Consider the following 22,516-nt stretch of genomic DNA (forward strand, 5'->3'; position numbering starts at 1 on the left):
AACATAACACTACATTACATAACACTACACTACATTACACTACACTACATAACATAACAGTACACAACACTACATTACACTACACTACATAACATAACACTACATTACATAACACTACATTACACAACACTACATTACATAACACTACACAACACTACATAACACAACACTACATTACAGGACACAACAATACATTACATAACACTACATAACACTACACTACAGTACATAACACTACACTACATAACATAACACTACATTACATAACACTACAGTACATAACATAACACTACACTACATAACACTACACTACATAACATAACACTACATTACATAACACTACACTACATAACATAACACTACATTACATAACATAACACTACACTACATAACACTACACTACATAACATAACACTACACTACATAACACTACACTACATAACATAACACTACATTACATAACACTACACTACACAACACTACATAACACAGCACTACATTACATAACACAACACTACATTACATAACACAACACTACATAACACTACAGTACATAACAATACACTACATAACACTACACTACATAACACTACATAACACAACACTACATTACATAACACTACACTACATTACATAACACTACACTACATGACACTACATTACATAACACTACATTACATAACACTACATTACATGACATAACACTACATTACATAACACTACATTACATAACACAACACAACACTACATTACATTACATAACACTACATTACATAACATCACACTACATTACATAACACTACATTACATAACACTACATAACACTACATTACATAACACTACATTACATAACATCAAACTACATTACATAACACTACATTACATTACATAACATCACACTACATTACATAACATCACACTACATTACATAACACTACATTACATAACATAACACTACATTACATAACACTACACTACATAACATAACAGTACACAACACTACATTACACTACACTACATAACACTACATTACATAACACTACATTACACAACACTACATTACACAACATAACATAACACTACACTACATAACACTACATTACACTACACTACACTACATTACACTTCATAACACTACATTGCATAACACTACATTACACTACATAACATAACACTACATAACATAACACTACATTACATAACACTACATTACACAACATAACATAACCCTACACTACATAACACTACATTACACTACACTACATAACACTACATTGCATAACACTACATTGCATAACACTACATTGCATAACACTACATTGCATAACACTACATTACACTACACTACATTACATAACATAACACTACATAACACAACACTACACTACATTACACTGCATAACATGACTGCTTGTCTAACTTGCTTTTGAAAGTACGATGTTGATACGATCAGTCCAATCAATGCTACGGTAGAGATTTTATCTGTGGCCAATGACCTTGAGTCTTCTTGGATGGGCACCTCTAATGTAAATCTATGGCAGCACCCAAAGGGGTTCTCTCTCCCTGTAGATGTTGCAGTGATGCAGTGTCCCTGTGAGTGACAGAGAACTGAGCCAATCACAGCGTAATTAGAGAACATTACCCTGCACTCTCTATTTCCCACTGTCTCGCCCCTCCACCACAGCGTAATTAGAGAACATTACCCTACATTTCCCACTGTCTCACCCCTCCACCACAGTGTAATTAGAGAACATTACCCTGCGCTCTACATTTCCCACTGTCTCACCCCTCCACCACAGCGTAATTAGAGAACATTACCCTACACTCTACATTTCCCTCTCTCGCCCCTCCACCACAGCGTAATTAGAGAACATTACCCTGCACTCTACATTTCCCTCTCTCGCCCTTCCACCACAGCGTAATTAGAGAACATTACCCTACACTCTCTATTTCCCTCTCTCGCCCTTCCACCACAGCGTAATTAGAGAACATTACCCTGCACTCTACATTTCCCACTGTCTCACCCCTCCACCACAGCGTAATTAGAGAACATTACCCTGCACTCTACATTTCCCACTGTCTCACCCCTCCACCACAGCGTAATTAGAGAACATTACCCTACGCTCTACATTTCCCTATCTCGCCCCTCCACCACAGCGTAATTAGAGAACATTACCCTGCACTCTACATTTCCCACTGTCTCACCCCTCCACCACAGAAAGCACTGAGTTAGGCAGGAACACCTGCCTGTTGGAACTTCCTTGCTCAACAAAAAAGAGACCATGTTGGTTATGGTGTAATGGTTTTCTTCCGATGAAGGTGAGGAGGATCAAAATGCAGCGTGGTTAGAGTTCAACATGTTTATTCAAGACCATACACGAGAACACTACACAATACAAAATAACAAACGTGAACCAGTCCTATCTGGTGCAATGACAGAAGACAACCACCCACAAACCCCCAACACAAAACAAGCTACCTAAATATGGTTCCCAATCAGAGACAATGACAAACACCTGCCTCTGATTGAGAACCATATCAGGCCATACATAGAAATGGACAAACTAGACACACAACATAGAATGCCCACCCAGCTCACGTCCTGACCAACACTAAAACAATGAAAACACACACGAACTATGGTCAGAATGTGACAGTATGCAGCTTTATTAACTACATTAGTTATGAATATGCTAGTTATCGTGGGAAGCTTTTCTTAAACTCATGACTCCCATTCACGTAATTGAAGTACCTTTGACTAGTTTGCCTCTTAAATAAGCATGACAGGAATGCACCTGACATACGCTAGCTGTCCTCAGGCTACCTGAGCTAGGTCACATAGTCATGTCTAGATACAGCTTTATTGGGGGGGGGGGAACTTTAGCTAACACTAACCCTTTTCTCCTGACCTGCCATGTTACTTCTCCTAACCTGCTACGTTAATTCTCTCTCCTGACCTGCCATGTTACTTCTCCTAACCTGCTACGTTAATTCTCTCTCCTGACCTGCCATGTTACTTCTCCTAACCTGCTACGTTAATTCTCTCTCCTGACCTGCCATGTTACTTCTCCGAACCTGCTACGTTAATTCTCTCTCCTGACCTGCTACGTTAATTCTCTCTCCTAACCTGCTACGTTAATTCCTTCTCCTGACCTGCCATGTTACTTCTCCTAACCTGCCATGTTACTTCTCCTAACCTGCTACGTTAATTCTCCTAACCTGCTACGTTAATTCCTTCTCCTGACCTGCCATGTTACTTCTCCTAACCTGCTACGTTACTTCTCCTAACCTGCTGCGTTAATTCTCTCTCCTGACCTGCCATGTTACTTCTCCTAACCTGCTACGTTAATTGTCTTAACCTGCTACATTAATACTCAAACCTGTTGCATAAGTTTTCCTAAACCAGCTACGAAAGGTACATTTTGACAAAACCAGGTAACATGGCAGAAATGTGTAGAGCTTTGTGTAGTGGGAAGCTAATACAATACTGATGCAACAATGCCGTCTCTCTGTATATGTGTAGTGGGAAGCTAATACAATACTGATGCAACAATGCCGTCTCTCTGTATATGTGTAGTGGGAAGCTAATACAATACTGATGCAACAATGCCGTCTCTCTGTATATGTGTAGTGGGAAGCTAATACAATACTGATGCAACAATGCCGTCTCTCTGTATATGTGTAGTGGGAAGCTTATACAATACTGATGCAACAATGCCGTCTCTCTGTATATGTGTAGTGGGAAGCTAATACAATACTGATGCAACAATGCCGTCTCTCTGTATATGTGTAGTGGGGAGCTAATACAATACTGATGCAACAATGCCGTCTCTCTGTATATGTGTAGTGGGAAGCTAATACAATACTGATGCAACAATGCCGTCTCTCTGTATATGTGTAGTGGGAAGCTAGTACAATACTGATGTAGTAATGCTGTCTCTGTATATGTGTAGTGGGAAGCTAATACAATACTGATGCAACAATGCCGTCTCTCTGTATTTGGTAAACTACCGGGTTACGACACAGTTGGTCATCTCTCGTGAACAGGCACCTCACACAACTGGCATCACATCTTAACGTCTGCCAACACACTGGGGGATGCGACAACTAACCAGGAACTTTGTTCCGTGTGTGTAGAATTTTCAGCACTTATTATTTTTTGAAAAATTACGATTTTTGCAGCTGTTTGTATGTTTCGTATTTTGGAACATGACAGAGACATGCCTTTAATCAGAGAGGAAGAGGAGGAGACATTTGGACCAAAGACTTACCTTTAACATGCAAACAAGCTCCACATTCTAGTATATTTTCTAACACGCCTCCCCCATAACATAATCAAGCATCTGACGCAATACGCTTATACCAATACTATACCAATACTATACCGATACTATACCAATACTATACCAATACTATACCGATACTATACCGATACTATACCAATACTATACCAATACTACACCAATACTATACCAATACTACACCAAAACTATACCAATACTATACCAATACTACACCAACACTATACCAATACTATACCAACACTATACCAACACTATACCAATACTATACCAATACTATACCAATACTATACCAAAACTATGCCAATACTATACCAATACTATACCAATACTACACCAATACTATACCAATACTATACCAATACTACACCAATACTATACCAATACTACACCAATACTACACCAATACTATACCAATACTATACCAATACTACACCAATACTATACCAATACTATACCAATACTATACCAATACGCCTATACCAATACTATACCAATACTATACCAATACGCCTATACCAATACTATACCAATACTATACCAATACTATACCAATACTACACCAATACTATACCAATACTACACCAATACTATACCAATACTGTACCAATACTATACCAATACTATACCAATACTACACCAATACTATACCAATACTATACCAATGCACCTATACCAATACTATACCAATACTATACCAATACTACACCAATACTACACCAATACTATACCAATACTATACCAATACTACACCAATAATACACCAATACTATACCAATACTATACCAATACTATACCAATACTATACCAATACGCCTATACCAATACTATACCAATACTACACCAATACGCCTATACCAATACTACACCAATAATACACCAATACTATACCAATACTACACCAATAATACACCAATACTATACCAATACTACACCAATAATACACCAATACTATACCAATACTATACCAATACTACACCAATAATACACCAATACTATACCAATACTATACCAATACTATACCAATACTACACCAATACTATACCAATACTATACCAATACTATACCAATACTACACCAATAATACACCAATACTATACCAATACTACACCAATACTATACCAATACTATACCAATATGCCTATACCAATACTATACCAATACTATACCAATACTACACCAATACTATACCAATACTATACCAATATGTTTGGACAATAACACTCTGCCCACACGACAGAACCAGAAATGTTACATTTCAGCCTGGTAGACTATAGTTGTGTCAATACCAATTCGTTGTGAGAAGGAGGCAAGGAGAGAGGAATTCGGGAAATTAAATTGAGATCTGCAGTGCCTCTGTCAGTGTGTTTCTGTCATCTGATCTGTAGAGGGCGCTCTAGCTCTGATTCCAGTATGAGATGTAGGAACAGAGATGTGATTGGTAATAGAGACCGATGGCAGAGGGCTATTTAAGGCGGCCAGACGTTTAAAATAATAATAATAATGATAAAGGTTAATTGCAGGGGGGCTGGACATTCTCCACCTGCGATTATACTGTATACACTGTATGAAAAAGCAACACACAACTACCAATAAAGCACTTTTCTTAATATTACATGTCGTTAAAAGTAACCAAAGAAAGAAGTGGAGGCTCAACCAATGTGAGTCAAGGTGCAACCAAAACATTTGATCATCATTGAAAAGGAAAAAAAGCACAAGACTCTCCCACCATTATTTTAGCTTCTTAAAAGTAATTCGGTCATTTTAACATCATCTGAAAAACAAAGCATCTCAATAAAAAACACAAAGATATGTCCAATCAGGTAATGGAACAAAGATCTGTCCAATCAGCTAATGGAACAAAGATATGTCCAATCAGGTAATGGAACAAAGATATGTCCAATCAGGTAATGGAACAAAGATATGTCCAATCAGGTAATGCCACAAAGATATGTCCAATCAGGTAATGGAACAAAGATATGTCCAATCAGGTAATGGAACAAAGATATGTCCAATCAGGTAATGGAACAAAGATATGTCCAATCAGCTAATGGAACAAAGATATGTCCAATCAGGTAATGGAACAAAGATATGTCCAATCAGGTAATGGAACAAAGATATGTCCAATCAGGTAATGCCACAAAGATATGTCCAATCAGGTAATGGAACAAAGATATGTCCAATCAGGTAATGGAACAAAGATATGTCCAATCAGGTAATGGAACAAAGATATGTCCAATCAGGTAATGGAACAAAGATATGTCCAATCAGGTAATGGAACAAAGATATGTCCAATCAGGTAATGGAACAAAGATATGTCCAATCAGGTAATGGAACAAAGATATGTCCAATCAGGTAATGGAACAAAGATATGTCCAATCAGGTAATGGAACAACGATATGTCCAATCAGGTAATGGAACAAAGATATGTCCAATCAGGTAATGGAACAAAGATATGTCCAATCAGGTAATGGAACAAAGATATGTCCAATCAGGTAATGCCACAAAGATATGTCCAATCAGGTAATGGAACAAAGATATGTCCAATCAGGTAATGGAACAAAGATATGTCCAATCAGGTAATGGAACAAAGATATGTCCAATCAGCTAATGGAACAAAGATATGTCCAATCAGGTAATGGAACAAAGATATGTCCAATCAGGTAATGGAACAAAGATATGTCCAATCAGGTAATGCCACAAAGATATGTCCAATCAGGTAATGGAACAAAGATATGTCCAATCAGGTAATGGAACAAAGATATGTCCAATCAGGTAATGGAACAAAGATATGTCCAATCAGGTAATGGAACAAAGATATGTCCAATCAGGTAATGGAAGAAAGATATGTCCAATCAGCTAATGGAACAAAGATATGTCCAATCAGCTAATGGAACAAAGATATGTCCAATCAGGTAATGGAACAAAGATATGTCCAATCAGGTAATGGAACAAAGATATGTCCAATCAGGTAATGGAACAAAGATATGTCCAATCAGGTAATGGAACAAAGATATGTCCAATCAGGTAATGCCACAAAGATATGTCCAATCAGGTAATGGAACAAAGATATGTCCAATCAGCTAATGGAACAAAGATATGTCCAATCAGCTAATGGAACAAAGATATGTCCAATCAGATAATGGAACAAAGATATGTCCAATCAGATAATGGAACAAAGATATGTCCAATCAGGTAATGGAACAAAGATATGTCCAATCAGGTAATGGAACAAAGATATGTCCAATCAGCTAATGGAACAAAGATATGTCCAATCAGCTAATGGAACAAAGATATGTCCAATCAGATAATGGAACAAAGATATGTCCAATCAGGTAATGCCACAAAGATATGTCCAATCAGCTAATGGAACAAAGATATGTCCAATCAGGTAATAACACAAAGATATGTCCAATCAGCTAATGGAACAAAGATATGTCCAATCAGGTAATGCCACAAAGATATGTCCAATCAGGTAATGCCACAAAGATCTGTCCAATCAGCTAATGGAACAAAGATATGTCCAATCAGCTAATGGAACAAAGATATGTCCAATCAGGTAATGGAACAAAGATAAGTCCAATCAGGTAATGGAACAAAGATATGTCCAATCAGGCAATGGAACAAAGATATGTCCAATCAGGTAATGGAACAAAGATGTCCAATCAGGTAATGGAACAAAGATCTGTCCAATCAGCTAATGCCACAAAGATCTGTCCAATCAGCTAATGCCAAATTCCAGTCTGAAGGATGCTTTGAAGTCATTTCCCTCAGTCATTAGGCGTTGTTTGTCTCCCTTCTAACGAGTCTTTGTGAGTCATAGGGAGGGAAACATAAGGCAGGACGTGTTCCGTAGAGTCGTTTCTTTCAGCAATGGGGTCATAATATTGTGTAGCTTGAACACTACCATTGGAACACTAATTCACATGAAGAAGAAGGAATCAACATGCCACATGGGAGTTAGAAATGGCTGAAAACAGCAGGTCTTTAATTCATGTTCAGAATTGATCAAAGGGCCGGTATAAATTACTACATTACTACCAGTATAACAGCCCTGACTTATGGTGTGTGATGTAGGAAAAAACATTCCTTTACTACAGGTTGGGTCTTGCCTGCTGCAGTCCTCTGTCCCTTTCCCTGCCACTCTCTCTCTCCCTCTCTCTTCTTCTCTCTCTCCCTCTCTCTTCCTCTCTCTCTTCTTTCCCTGCCACTCTCTCACTGTCTCCCTCTCTCTCTCTCTCTCTCTCTCTCTCTTCTTCCCCTACCACTCTCTTCTCTCTCTCTCTCTCTCTCTCTCTCTCTTCTTCCCCTACCACTCTCTTCTCTCTCTCTCTCTCTCTCTCTCTCTCTCTCTCTTCTTCCCCTACCACTCTCTCTCTCTCTCTCTCTCTCTCTCTCTTCTTCCCCTACCACTCTCTTCTCTCTCTCTCTCTCTCTCTCTCTCTCTCTCTTCTTCCCCTACCACTCTCTTCTCTCTCTCTCTCTCTCTCTTCTTCCCCTGCCACTCTCTCAGTTCTTTCTTGTTCTCTCAGAGACAATACCAAGTCAAACTGACACCACAACACAGAGAAACTTCTGCCACCAGACAAGTAAGAATCTTCCTTTCATAAACACTATTATATAGACACTATATATACAAACGTATGTGGACACCCCTTCAAATGAGTTGATTCGGCTATTTCAGCCACACCCATTGCTGTCTGTGTATAAAATCGAGCACCATAGACAAATATTGTCAGTAGAATGGCCTTACTGAAGAGCTCAGTGACTTTCAACGTGCCACCGTCAAAGGATGCCACCTTTCCAACAAGACAGTTTGTCAATTTTCTGCCCTGCTAGAGCTGCCCAGGTCAACCGTAGGTACTGTTATTGTGAAGGGGAAACGTCTAGGAGCAGCAACGTGGTAGACCAGACAATCTCACAGAACGGGACCGCAGAGTGCTGAAGAGCACACTTGTCTGTCCTCGGTTGCAAAACTCACTAGCGAGTTCCAAACTGCCTCTGGAAGCAATGTCAGCACAATAACTGTTCGTCGGGAGCTTCATGAAATGGGTTTCCATGGTTGAGTAGCTGCACACAAGCCTAAGATCACCATGCACAATGCCACGCGTTGGCTGGAGTGGTGTAAAGCTCTCCACCATTGGACTCTGTAGTTGTGTAAGCTCGTTCTCTGGAGTGATGAATCACGCTTCACCATTTGGCAGTCCGACAGAAGAATCTGGGTTTGGCGGATGCTAAGTTATAGCAGCAAAGGAGGGTCCAACTCCATATTTATTTCAATAAATCAATCGTATTTAGAAAGCCCTTTTTCCACTAGCCGATGTCACAAAGTGCTGTACAGAAACCCAGCCTAAAACCCCAAACAGCAAGCAATGCAGATGTAGAAGCACTAGGAAAAACTCCCTAGAAAGGCAGGAACCTAGGAAGAAACCCAGAGAGAAACCAGGCTCTGAGGGGTGGCCAGTCCTCTTCTGGCTGTATCGGGTGGAGGTTATAACAGAACATGGCCAAGATGTTCAAATGTTCATAGATAATAATATGATTACAATGAGATATAGGCCGAGATGAGCCTGGCCCTTGGTCACCCCTCCCCTCCCCACACATTGCCAAAGTGTTCAAATATGAATAGACCAGCGGGATCTGATAATAATCACGTGGTTGTAGTGTGCAACAGATCAGCACCTCAGGAATCATATTAAAGCCCATGATTTAGGAATGAGATGTTTGATGAGCAGGTGTCCACATACTTGGTGTCTGGACTGCTCTGGGCATCTTTACACTGCTCACCACAATAGTGAAGTCACTCGTATACCTGCTCTGCCCCTCATCGACCCTCCTAAACCCCAGAAAGGCCTGTCCTCCTCCCCTCCACCCCCCAGAGGAGGAGTGTTTCTGGACTGGCCAGCTGGCAGTCTGTCCCTCTACGAGGTCTACTCTGACACAATGACTCCCTTGTACACATTCCAGACCACATTCACTGAGCCCCTCTACCCAGGATTTAGGGTTTGGAATGAGGGCTCTTCAGTGTCCCTGAGCCAGGTAGAGTAGTCTCCTTTGTCCTGGAGGAACACCTGGGTCTCCATGGAAACACAGTCACACTCCTGTTCTAACCCAACCATGTGACATGATGGGGTGTTGTTGACAGTGATCATGACTTCAGATATGGACATTGTAACAGATAAATGTTGTTGACTGTGATCATGACATCAGATATGGACATTGTAACAGATAAATGTTGTTGACAGGGATCATGACATCAGATATGAACATTGTAACAGATAAATGTTGTTGACAGTGATCATAACTTCAGATATGGACATTGTAACAGATAAATGTTGTTGACAGAGATCATGACATCAGATATGGACATTGTAACAGATAAATGTTGTTGACAGAGATCATAACTTCAGATATGGACATTGTAACAGATAAATGTTGTTGACAGAGATCATAACTTCAGATATGGACATTGTAACAGATAAATGTTGTTGACAGTGATCATAACTTCAGATATGGACATTGTAACAGATAAATGTTGTTGACAGAGATCATGACATCGGATATGGACATTGTAACAGATAAATGTTGTTGACAGAGATCATAACTTCAGATATGGACATTGTAACAGATAAATGTTGTTGACAGAGATCATAACTTCAGATATGAACATTGTAACAGATAAATGTTGTTGACAGAGATCATAACTTCAGATATGGACATTGTAACAGATAAATGTTGTTGACAGAGATCATAACTTCAGATATGGACATCACGAGTTCAGAAATAGACACTATGCTGAAATGTCCTGGTTTCTAAAATTCTATTATAAACTGGGTGGTTCGAGCCCTGAATGCTGATTGGTTGACAGCCATGGTATATCAGACCGTATATCGCAGGTATTCAACACATTTATTTTAACTGCTCAAATTACGTTGGTAATCAGCTTCTAATAGCAATAAGGCACCTCGGGGTTTGTGATATTTGGCCAATATACCACGGCTAAGGGCTGTATCCAGGCACTCCGCAATGCGTCGTGCTTCAGAACAGTCCTTGGCCGTGGTATATTGGTCATACACCACACCTCCTCTGGCATTATTGCTTAAATAGTTCACCTACTTTCAGTTTATGTGACAAAACAAGCAAGTATAGTGCAGAGAATCATTGTACCATCTAAACCGCTGTGAAATATATTTTCCATAACCAAAAATATTGTATATTTAGCTGTTTAAAGCTGGTGCACAAAGCCGAAAGTAAAAGTTGCAAAAACAAAAATTAAGAACGTGAAAAACAAAACTCTAAGAACGGGAAGCATAGAAATAGTGCACATAGATCAGATCTACTGCGTCTTAAGACTTGCTTTCGATGAGAACGACAGATCTATATGTAACGGCTGTCGTAGGTGGAGGAAGGTGAGGACCAAGGTGCAGCGTGGTACGTGTTCATGCGTTTAATGAAGGAACTGAACTCTGATGAACAAAACGCAGAGAACAACCGAAACACTTCTGTCTGGTGCAGACACAGAAACAGAAAGCAAACACCCAGAATGGGGAAAACAGGCTCCCTAAGTATGATTCTCAATCAGACACAACGGACGACACCTGCCTCTGATTGAGAACCATACTCGGCCAAACACATAGAAATAGAACATAGAAAAAAAGAACATAAATTACCCACCCCAACTCACGCCCTGACCAACCTAACACAAAGACATAAAAAAGGAACTAAGGTCAGAACGTGACATTTAACTCACATTTCTATATTTATTTAGTCTGGTCGCCCCCGAAAAGTTACATACTGCCGAAACAAAACTTAAGATCGTGTAAAACAAAACTCTGCACATAGAACAGATCTACCTCGTCTCAGACTTGCTTTCGATGAGAACGACAGGTCTATAACTCACATTTCTATATGAATTTACTCAGGTCGCCCCCAAAAAGTTACATACTGCAGAAACAAAACTTAAGAACGTGAAAAACAAAACTCTAAGAATGAGAAACATAGAAATAGTGCACATAGAACAGATCTACCTCGTCTTAGACTTGCTTTCGATGAGAACGACAGATCTATAACTCACATTTCTATATGAATTTGGTCAGGTCGCCCCCCAAAATGTGACATACTGCAGCTTTAATGATTATCTTCTTGTGGCTGTGTTTTCTGTTCTGTGCTGTAGGCCAACCTGGTCTCAGAGCAGGTCATATTATTCTGTAAGTAAATCCAAGACTTTCCATGTTACATTAGGTATGGTTACATAATACAGATCGTTATTTAAGAGAAAAACTAAAGGAGGGTAATTGGTCAGGGTGGATAGGTGGGCGTATAAGGCGAACATTTAGCAACTCCAAGGTTGCGAGTTCGAATTTCATCACGGCCAACATTAACATATTAACTAATTAACAACTTTTCAACTACTTACTACTTTTTTTATAGCTACTTTGCAACTACTTAGCATGTTAGCTAACCCTTCCCCCTAACCCCAACCTTAACCCTTATAGCTAACCCTCCCCCTAACCTTAACCCTTCCCCTAACCGTAACCTTCCCCTAACCCAGATGTACATACAGAATAATACGAAATGCTCTGAGACCAGGTTGTGTAGGCTGCTATAAAATACCTTAAACGTTGAATACGAGACATTGTATTTTTGTAAAGAAAGTGGTTGATCAAATCCATGGTTTGTAAATATTCGTCAGTGTGTTAAATGATCCCACTGTGGTCGTAGGGAGATTCCTGATTATATTCCTGCACCTGTTCTTCCGGTTCTGTTCTGTTAGAGGGTTGTACCGTAAAAGGCCTTCACCTTTGAATAGGAGACATTATGTTGCTAAATCAGTGATTGACTTTATATCAATGCTGTATAACAATGATTTATAACAATACTGTATAACTATGCTGTATATAACTATGCTGTATATAACTATGCTGTATATAACAATACTGTATAACAATACTGTATATAACAATACTGTATAACTATGCTGTATATAACTATGCTGTATATAACTATGCTGTATATAACTATGCTGTATATAACTGCTGTATATAACTATGCTGTATATAACTATGCTGTATATAACTATGCTGTATATAACAATACTGTATAACAATACTGTATAACAATACTGTATATAACAATACTGTATAACTATGCTGTATATAACTATGCTGTATATAACTATGCTGTATATAACTATGCTGTATATAACAATGCTGTATATAACTATGCTGTATATAACAATACTGTATATAACTATGCTGTATATAACAATACTGTATAACTATGCTGTATATAACAATACTGTATAACTATGCTGTATATAACAATGCTGTATATAACAATGCTGTATATAACAATACTGTATAACAATACTGTATAACAATACTGTATATAACAATACTGTATATAACAATGTTGTATATCAATGCTGTATATAACAATACTCTATAACAATGATTTATATCAATGCTTTATAACGATACTGTATAGTAAGCTACTGTATCAATAGATCTAGTTTTTCACATATTTTTGTGATTGAACAAGCATTTCGCTGCACTCGCAATAACATCTGCTAACCATGTGTATGTGACCAATAAAATGTGATTTGCTTTGCATCTTGCTCTAAACACAACACTCCTGTTTATGTCTGATTATCTCAAGAGAAGTAAAGCTTTGACACGAACTGGTGTGTGTTTCACCTATTCAGCTCTTTCAGATCAGTGTAGTTGAATTAAGGTCAAATGAAAGGAGACAATGAGAGGATGCAAAGGCGAGAAAGACACTCTAAACTTTTGAGAAGGGGCGGGGAGAAGGGTATTTGATTGACACCCTTTGCGGCCAATAGCAGGACATTGCCGGGTCCACGGAGGCGTGTCTAACGTCCATTTTTCTCAACGCACGAAAACCAATCATACAGTAGGCTCCTCCTATACGTTGACAGACACTGTGATGACCAATGAGAAGAGGTGTAAGTGGATGACAGGCGGAGCCGCGGTCTGGAGCAGAGTCTGCGTGTCGCCTGACCGGATGATGACTGACTGAAGTTTTATCACTGTAGTTTTCTATTCCGTCTTTTCTATTAATTTAAATAGCGCGTCACTGTAGCCCTGTTATTTAGAATCTAGTTACTGAGCCGAACCCAAATCTGACAACAATCACGTTTTAACAGTCGACTTGACTTTTACGCTTTTTCCGTGAAAGGAAACTCCAGTTCGCAAGTGAGAGAGCGCAAAGATCCGACCCATTTCTCTCTCGGAGTCTTGTCTCTCTCTCCCTGTCTCTCCGAGAATCCTGAGTTGAGTCCGCCGGAGAGAAGAGCAGCAGCCATGGGGAACCGGGGTATGGAAGACCTTATTCCCCTCATCAACAAGCTCCAGGACGCCTTCAGCTGCATCGGCCAGAGCTGCAACCTGGACCTGCCGCAAATCGCCGTGGTCGGAGGGCAGAGCGCCGGGAAAAGCTCGGTTCTGGAAAATTTCGTTGGAAGGTGAGAAGTAATGGTTAGCTCTGGTCCTTGGCGTTACTACGCGTTCATACATTTATGAGTGAAAGAGGGAACGCGCACGAACGCTCTGGACCAGAGCTGGGTAACGGGTTGAGTATAGAAATACACATAGACAGTCAACCAATATAAAGTGAACGGTTGGATGCTGGCGGAGCTTTGGGGCTTTTTACATCAAGTTTGTAGTGCAAGTTATATGCTATATATACCGTCCCTTGCATGGCGTAAAAGTAGCCAACAAAGCAACATCGGGTCTACGAGTTGTCATGTCTTTTTTCCGGTTCTGATGAGCGGGTTTATTCACGAATAACGTTTACGCACTTTGCGCAAATAGCTGTCAAAATAAAGGGATAAAGGGCGTGGGGTGGGGGGAGAGATAGTGGGGGTTTGAGAAAGGGGGGAAGTCTCTTTCTCTCTCTCTCTCACACACACACACACACACACACACACACACACACACACACACACACACACACACACACACACACACACACACACACAGTAATCAGCTCATAGACCAGCAGTATGTCTGTCTGTTTATATTGACTCTATCCTATTGAACTTGTATTACTTAGAGCACTATAAAGGGGTCCATAGTGTATTACTTAGTGCACTATAAAGGGAATAGGGTCCATAGTGTATTACTTAGTGCACTACTTATGAAGGGAATAGGGCCCATAGTGTAGTAAGTGCACTACTTATAAAGGGAATAGGGCCCATAGTGTATTACTTAGTGCACTACTTATAAAGGGAATAGGGCCCATAGTGTATTACTTAGTGCACTACTTATAAAGGGAATAGGGTCCATAGTGTATTACTTAGTGCACTACTTATAAAGGGAATAAGGGTCCATAGTGTAGTACTTAGTGCACTACTTATAAAGGGAATAGGGCCCATAGTGTAGTACTTAGAGCACTACTTATAAAGGGAATAGGGTCCATAGTGTATTACTTAGTGCACTATAAAGGGAATAGGGCCCATAGTGTGTTACTTAGTGCACTACTTATAAAGGGAATAGGGTCCATAGTGTATTACTTAGTGCACTACTTATGAAGGGAATAGGGTCCATAGTGTAGTACTTAGTGCACTATAAAGGGAATATGGTCCATAGTGTAGTACTTAGTGCACTACTTATGAAGGGAATAGGGTCCATAATGTAGTACTTAGTGCACTACTTATAAAGGGAATAGGGTCCATAGTGTAGTACTTAGTGCACTAATTATAAAGGGAATAGGGCCCATAGTGTAGTACTTAGTGCACTACTTATAAAGGGAATAGGGCCCATAGTGTAGTACTTAGTGCACTATAAAGGGAATAGGGTCCATAGTGTAGTACTTAGTGCACTACTTATAAAGGGAATAGGGTCCATAGTGTAGTACTTAGTGCACTACTTATAAAGGGAATAGGGCCCATAGTGTATTACTTAGTGCACTACTTATAAAGGGAATAGGGTCCATAGTGTATTACTTAGTGCACTATAAAGGGAATAGGGCCCATAGTGTAGTGCTTAGTGCACTACTTATAAAGGGAATAGGGCCCATAGTGTAGTACTTAGTGCACTATAAAGGGAATAGGGCCCATAGTGTAGTACTTAGTGCACTATAAAGGGAATAGGGTCCATAGTGTAGTACTTAGTGCACTATAAAGGGAATAGGGTCCATAGTGTAGTACTTAGTGCACTACTTATAAAGGGAATAGGGTCCATAGTGTAGTACTTAGTGCACTATAAAGGGAATATGTTCCATAGTGTATTACTTAGTGCACTACTTATAAAGGGAATAGGGCCCATAGTGTAGTACTTAGTGCACTACTTATAAAGGGAATAGGGTCCATAGTGTAGTACTTAGTGCACTATAAAGGGAATAGGGCCCATAGTGTAGTACTTAGTGCACTACTTATAAAGGGAATAGGGTCCATAGTGTAGTACTTAGTGCACTACTTATAAAGGGAATAGGGTCCATAGTGTAGTACTTAGTGCACTATAAAGGGAATATGGTCCATAGTGTATTACTTAGTGCACTACTTATAAAGGGAATAGGGCCCATAGTGTATTACTTAGTGCACTATAAAGGGAATAGGGTCCATAGTGTATTACTTAGTGCACTATAAAGGGAATAGGGTCCATAGTGTAGTACTTAGTGCACTACTTATAAAGGGAATAGGGTCCATAGTGTAGTACTTAGTGCACTACTTATAAAGGGAATAGGGTCCATAGTGTAGTACTTAGTGCACTACTTATAAAGGGAATAGGGCCCATAGTGTATTACTTAGTGCACTATAAAGGGAATAGGGTCCATAGTGTATTACTTAGTGCACTATAAAGGGAATAGGGTCCATAGTGTATTACTTAGTGCACTACTTATAAAGGGAATAGGGCCCATAGTGTAGTACTTAGTGCACTATAAAGGGAATAGGGTCCATAGTGTATTACTTAGTGCACTACTTATAAAGGGAATAGGGCCCATAGTGTAGTACTTAGTGCACTATAAAGGGAATAGGGTCCATAGTGTAGTACTTAGTGCACTATAAAGGGAATAGGGTCCATAGTGTGTTACTTAGTGCACTACTTATAAAGGGAATAGGGCCCATAGTGTAGTACTTAGTGCACTATAAAGGGAATAGGGTCCATAGTGTATTACTTAGTGCACTACTTATAAAGGGAATAGGGCCCATAGTGTAGTACTTAGTGCACTATAAAGGGAATAGGGTCCATAGTGTAGTACTTAGTGCACTATAAAGGGAATAGGGTCCATAGTGTATTACTTAGTGCACTACTTATAAAGGGAATAGGGCCCATAGTGTAGTACTTAGTGCACTATAAAGGGAATAGGGCCCATAGTGTATTACTTAGTGCACTATAAAGGGAATAGGGTCCATAGTGTATTACTTAGTGCACTATAAAGGGAATAGGGTCCATAGTGTGTTACTTAGTGCACTACTTATAAAGGGAATAGGGCCCATAGTGTAGTACTTAGTGCACTATAAAGGGAATAGGGTCCATAGTGTATTACTTAGTGCACTACTTATAAAGGGAATAGGGCCCATAGTGTAGTACTTAGTGCACTATAAAGGGAATAGGGTCCATAGTGTATTACTTAGTGCACTACTTATAAAGGGAATAGGGCCCATAGTGTATTACTTAGTGCACTATAAAGGGAATAGGGTCCATAGTGTAGTACTTAGTGCACTACTTATGAAGGGAATAGGGCCCATAGTGTATTACTTAGTGCACTATAAAGGGAATAGGGTCCATAGTGTAGTACTTAGTGCACTACTTATAAAGGGAATAGGGCCCATAGTGTAGTACTTAGTGCACTATAAAGGGAATAGGGTCCATAGTGTATTACTTAGTGCACTACTTATAAAGGGAATAGGGCCCATAGTGTAGTACTTAGTGCACTATAAAGGGAATAGGGCCTATAGTGTAGTACTTAGTGCACTATAAAGGGAATAGGGTCCATAGTGTAGTACTTAGTGCACTATAAAGGGAATAGGGTCCATAGTGTATTACTTAGTGCACTACTTATAAAGGGAATAGGGCCCATAGTGTAGTACTTAGTGCACTATAAAGGGAATAGGGCCTATAGTGTAGTACTTAGTGCACTATAAAGGGAATAGGGCCCATAGTGTAGTACTTAGTGCACTATAAAGGGAATAGGGTCCATAGTGTAGTACTTAGTGCACTACTTATAAAGGGAATAGGGTCCATAGTGTAGTACTTAGTGCACTACTTATAAAGGGAATAGGGTCCATAGTGTAGTTCTTAGTGCACTATAAAGGGAATAGGGCCCATAGTGTATTACTTAGTGCACTACTTATAAAGGGAATAGGGCCCATAGTGTAGTACTTAGTGCACTATAAAGGGAATAGGGTCCATAGTGTAGTACTTAGTGCACTACTTATAAAGGGAATAGGGTCCATAGTGTAGTACTTAGTGCACTACTTATAAAGGGAATAGGGCCCATAGTGTATTACTTAGTGCACTACTTATAAAGGGAATAGGGTCCATAGTGTAGTACTTAGTGCACTACTTATAAAGGGAATAGGGTCCATAGTGTATTACTTAGTGCACTACTTATAAAGGGAATAGGGCCCATAGTGTATTACTTAGTGCACTACTTATAAAGGGAACAGGGCCCATAGTGTGTTACTTAGTGCACTACTTATAAAGGGAATAGGGTCCATAGTGTAGTACTTAGTGCACTATAAAGGGAATAGGGTCTGTAGTCTATTACATTGTATGAAAGATAACATGTTTTCTGTCCCTCTCATGCCCCATCCATATTTACAGACTCCAGCGTGTTAGCCTGTATGTGTGTGTGTGTGTGTGTGTGTGTGTGTGTGTGTGTGTGTGTGTCTCAGAGAGATAGACAGTAGGGGCATTGATGGGGTGGCTAGGTGGTGAGGTCATTATTGATGTCATAAGCTGTGATGTCATATGTCATCTCTGGTGGACAGTGTGTGTGTGTGTGTGTGTGTGTGTGTGTGTGTGTGTGTGTGTGTGTGTGTGTGTGTGTGTGTGTGTGTGTGTGTGTGTGTGTGTGTGTGTGTGGTGGCTGCAGTAAGTCTAGGGGTCAACCCTATGTAGTAGTGCACTACACCATATTTGCCCCAGTCAATAGTAGTGCACTACATAGGGAATAGGGTTCCATTTGGGATGTAGGGTGATCACTCACTTCCTTCCTGTCTGCTTGGTCAGGGCTAAACAGTTAGGAAGAAGTTATGTATGTATGTATGTATGTGTGTGTGTGTGTGTGTGTGTGTGTGTGTGTGTGTGTGTGTGTGTGTGTGTGTGTGTGTGTGTGTGTGTGTGTGTGTGTGTGTGTGTGTGTATGTATGTATGTATGTATGTATGTATGTATGTATGTATGTATGTATGTATGTATGTATGTATGTATGTATGTATGTATGTGTGTGTGTGTGTGGGGTGGGGGGGGTTAAGCAGCTTGGTTTGAAGAAATCAACTGGGAGCAATTATTAGGAAATGGAAGACATACAAGACCACTGATAATCTCCCTCGATCTGGGGCTCCACGCAAGATCTCACCCTGTGGGGTCAAAATGATCACAAGAACGGTGAGCAAAAATCCCAGAACCACACGGGGGGGACCTAGTGAATGACCTGCAGAGAGCTAGGACCAAAGTAACAAAGCATACCGTCAGTAACACACTACGCCGCCAGGGACTCAAATCCTGCAGTGCCAGGCGTGTCCCCCTGCTTAAGCCAGTACATGTCCAGGCCCGTCTGAAGTTTGCTAGAGAGCATTTGGATGATCCAGAAGAAGATTGGGAGAATGTCATATGGTCAGATGAAACCAAAATAGATTTTTTTGGTAAAAACTCAACTCGTCGTGTTTGGAGGACAAAGAATCCTGAGTTGCATACAAAGAACACCATACCTACAGTGAAGCATGGGGGTGGAAACATCATGCTTTGGGGCTGTTTTTCTGCAAAGGGACCAGGACGACTGATCCGTGTAAAGGAAAGAATGAATGGGGCCATGTATAGTGAGATTTTGAGTGAAAAGCTCCTTCCATCAGCAAGGGCATTGAAGATGAAACGTGGCTGGGTTTTTCAGCATGACAATGATCCCAAACACACCGCCCGGGCAACGAAGGAGTGGCTTCGTAAGAAGAATTTCAAGTTCCTGGAGTGGCCTAGCCAGTCTCCAGATCTCAACCCCATAGAAAATCTTTAGAGGGAGTTGAAAGTCCATGTTGCCCAGCAACAGCCACAAAACACCACTGCTCTAGAGGAGATCTGTATGGAGGAATGGGCCAAAATACCAGCAACAGTGTGTGAAAACCTTGTGAAGACTTACAGAAAATGTTTGACCTCTGTTATTGCCAACAAAGGGTATATAACAAAGTATTGGAATAAACTTTTGTTTATTGACCAAATACTTATTGTCCACCATAATTTGCAAATAAATTCATAAAAAATCCTACAATGTGATTTTCTGGATTTTTTTTCTCATTTTGTCTGTCATAGTTGAAGTGTACCTATGATGAAAATTACAGGCCTCTCTCATATTTTTAAGTGGGAGAACTTGCACAATTGGTGGCTGACTAAATACTTTTTTGCCCCACTGTATATATATATATATATATATATAAAATGTATAAAATTGGGAATTGATAGTCACAGATGCAAATTCACACAATGAAGTTATGAAACAATGTGCCCAAATTGGCAGGAGAGAGCGCATTCTGCAGAGAGAAGTACATTGTACATCTGGGCGCTGCATGGTCAATCTGACTTCTGCATTGGGCCTTGCAGCATTTACGGTGATACGGCTTCAGGAGAAGTCAGGGCATTTATGCTTCTTGCGCTTTGCAGAGCAGTGCAGAGCTGTTGTCAAGGAAGTGTGTTTGTGTTTTCTTCCCGGATGTAACAGCCCCCACCTACCATTTTTATTTTAATATTTAAATTTTATTTCACCTTTATTTAACCAGATAGGCCAGTTGAGAACAAGTTCTCATTTACAACTGTGACCTGGCCAAGAATAAAGCAAAGCAGTTCAACACATACAACAACACAGAGTTACACATGGAATAAACAACGACATACAGTCAATAATACAGAAGAATAAAAAGTATATATACAGTGTGCGCAAATGAGGTATTTTAAGGGAGGTAAGGCATTAAATAGGCCATAGTGGGGAGGTAATTACGATATAGAAATTAAACACTGGAGTGAATGTGCAAGATAGATGTGCAGAAGATGAATGTGCAAGTAGAGATACTGGGGTGCAAAGGAGCAAAATAAATAAATAAATACAGAATGGGGAGGCAGTAGTTGGATGGGCTATTTACAGATGGTCTATGTACAGGTGCAATGCTCTGTGAGCTAACCAATCATGTCAATGTAGAGCTGTACAGAGCCCTCTGCATTGGGAGGCGTTTGGGAGGGGCATGTTAATGCGGTAGGGAGTGCCGTTGGGCCTCTGCGTTGGTTCAACATTTGGGAGGGGCATGGCGATGCGGTAGGGAGTGCCGTTGGGCCTCTGCGTTGGTTCAACATTTGGGAGGGGCATGGCGATGCACTAGGTGCTTGCCTCTGGAGGCTCTGCAATTGGGTCACACCCTCCATATGGAGCCTCTGACCATATCTTCAGATCAAGTATAAATAGGCTTTTTGTCTCGGCCTCCATAATGGATTAGTGCCCTGAGATGGGAGCAAATATATATGTATTTGTTACTGCTCGACTCAAACAATCTTAGTCAACCAACAGCCTGACGACCAAACAATCGACCAGTCAACTAATTGGGGTCAGCCCTAATGTACTGTATGTGTGTGTGTGTGTGTGCGTGTGTGTGTGCAATAGTGATTGGTTGGGAGAAACTTGACTGTCCGTATTCCCCTCCCCCTTACTGTCCTGGATCTAACACACACACACACACACACACACACACGGATGCTTTCAGGGCCCTGGGTTGATGCAAAGACGTTGACCTGGAAATGATTTGATTTCCATCGTATCGAGAGTCAAATAACCTATTTCTATCTTCTCTCAGTCTCTCTTTTTCCCTTCATCTCTCTCCCTCAATCTCCCCCTCTTGTTCTCCCCCTTTCTCTCTCCCTCTCTCTCTCTCTCTCTCTTTTCTCTCACTGTTTTTCCATCTCTCTCTCGTTCCCTCTCTCTCAATTCAATTTCAATTAGCTTTGTTGGCATGACGTATTGATGATAGTGCCAAAGCACAATGTTACATTAGAAA

At 40.2% G+C, this 22,516-nt stretch overlaps 1 protein-coding gene across 2 annotated transcripts in view; it reads left to right on the plus strand.

The window, feature by feature from the left end:
• Positions 1 to 14,307: 14,307 nt before the first annotated feature.
• Positions 14,308 to 22,516, plus strand: part of LOC135530266 (dynamin-2-like) — a 76,428-nt gene continuing 68,219 nt past the window's right edge. For both annotated transcript variants that reach the window (XM_064958616.1, XM_064958617.1), the window contains exon 1: positions 14,308 to 14,784. In XM_064958616.1, the coding sequence (XP_064814688.1) occupies positions 14,624 to 14,784 (161 nt within the window). In that variant the 5' untranslated portion in view covers positions 14,308 to 14,623. The remainder of the gene's footprint in view (positions 14,785 to 22,516) is intronic.

This window comes from Oncorhynchus masou, unplaced genomic scaffold (genome assembly GCF_036934945.1).
Source record: "Oncorhynchus masou masou isolate Uvic2021 unplaced genomic scaffold, UVic_Omas_1.1 unplaced_scaffold_1307, whole genome shotgun sequence".
NCBI classification, from domain to species: Eukaryota; Metazoa; Chordata; class Actinopteri; order Salmoniformes; family Salmonidae; genus Oncorhynchus; species Oncorhynchus masou.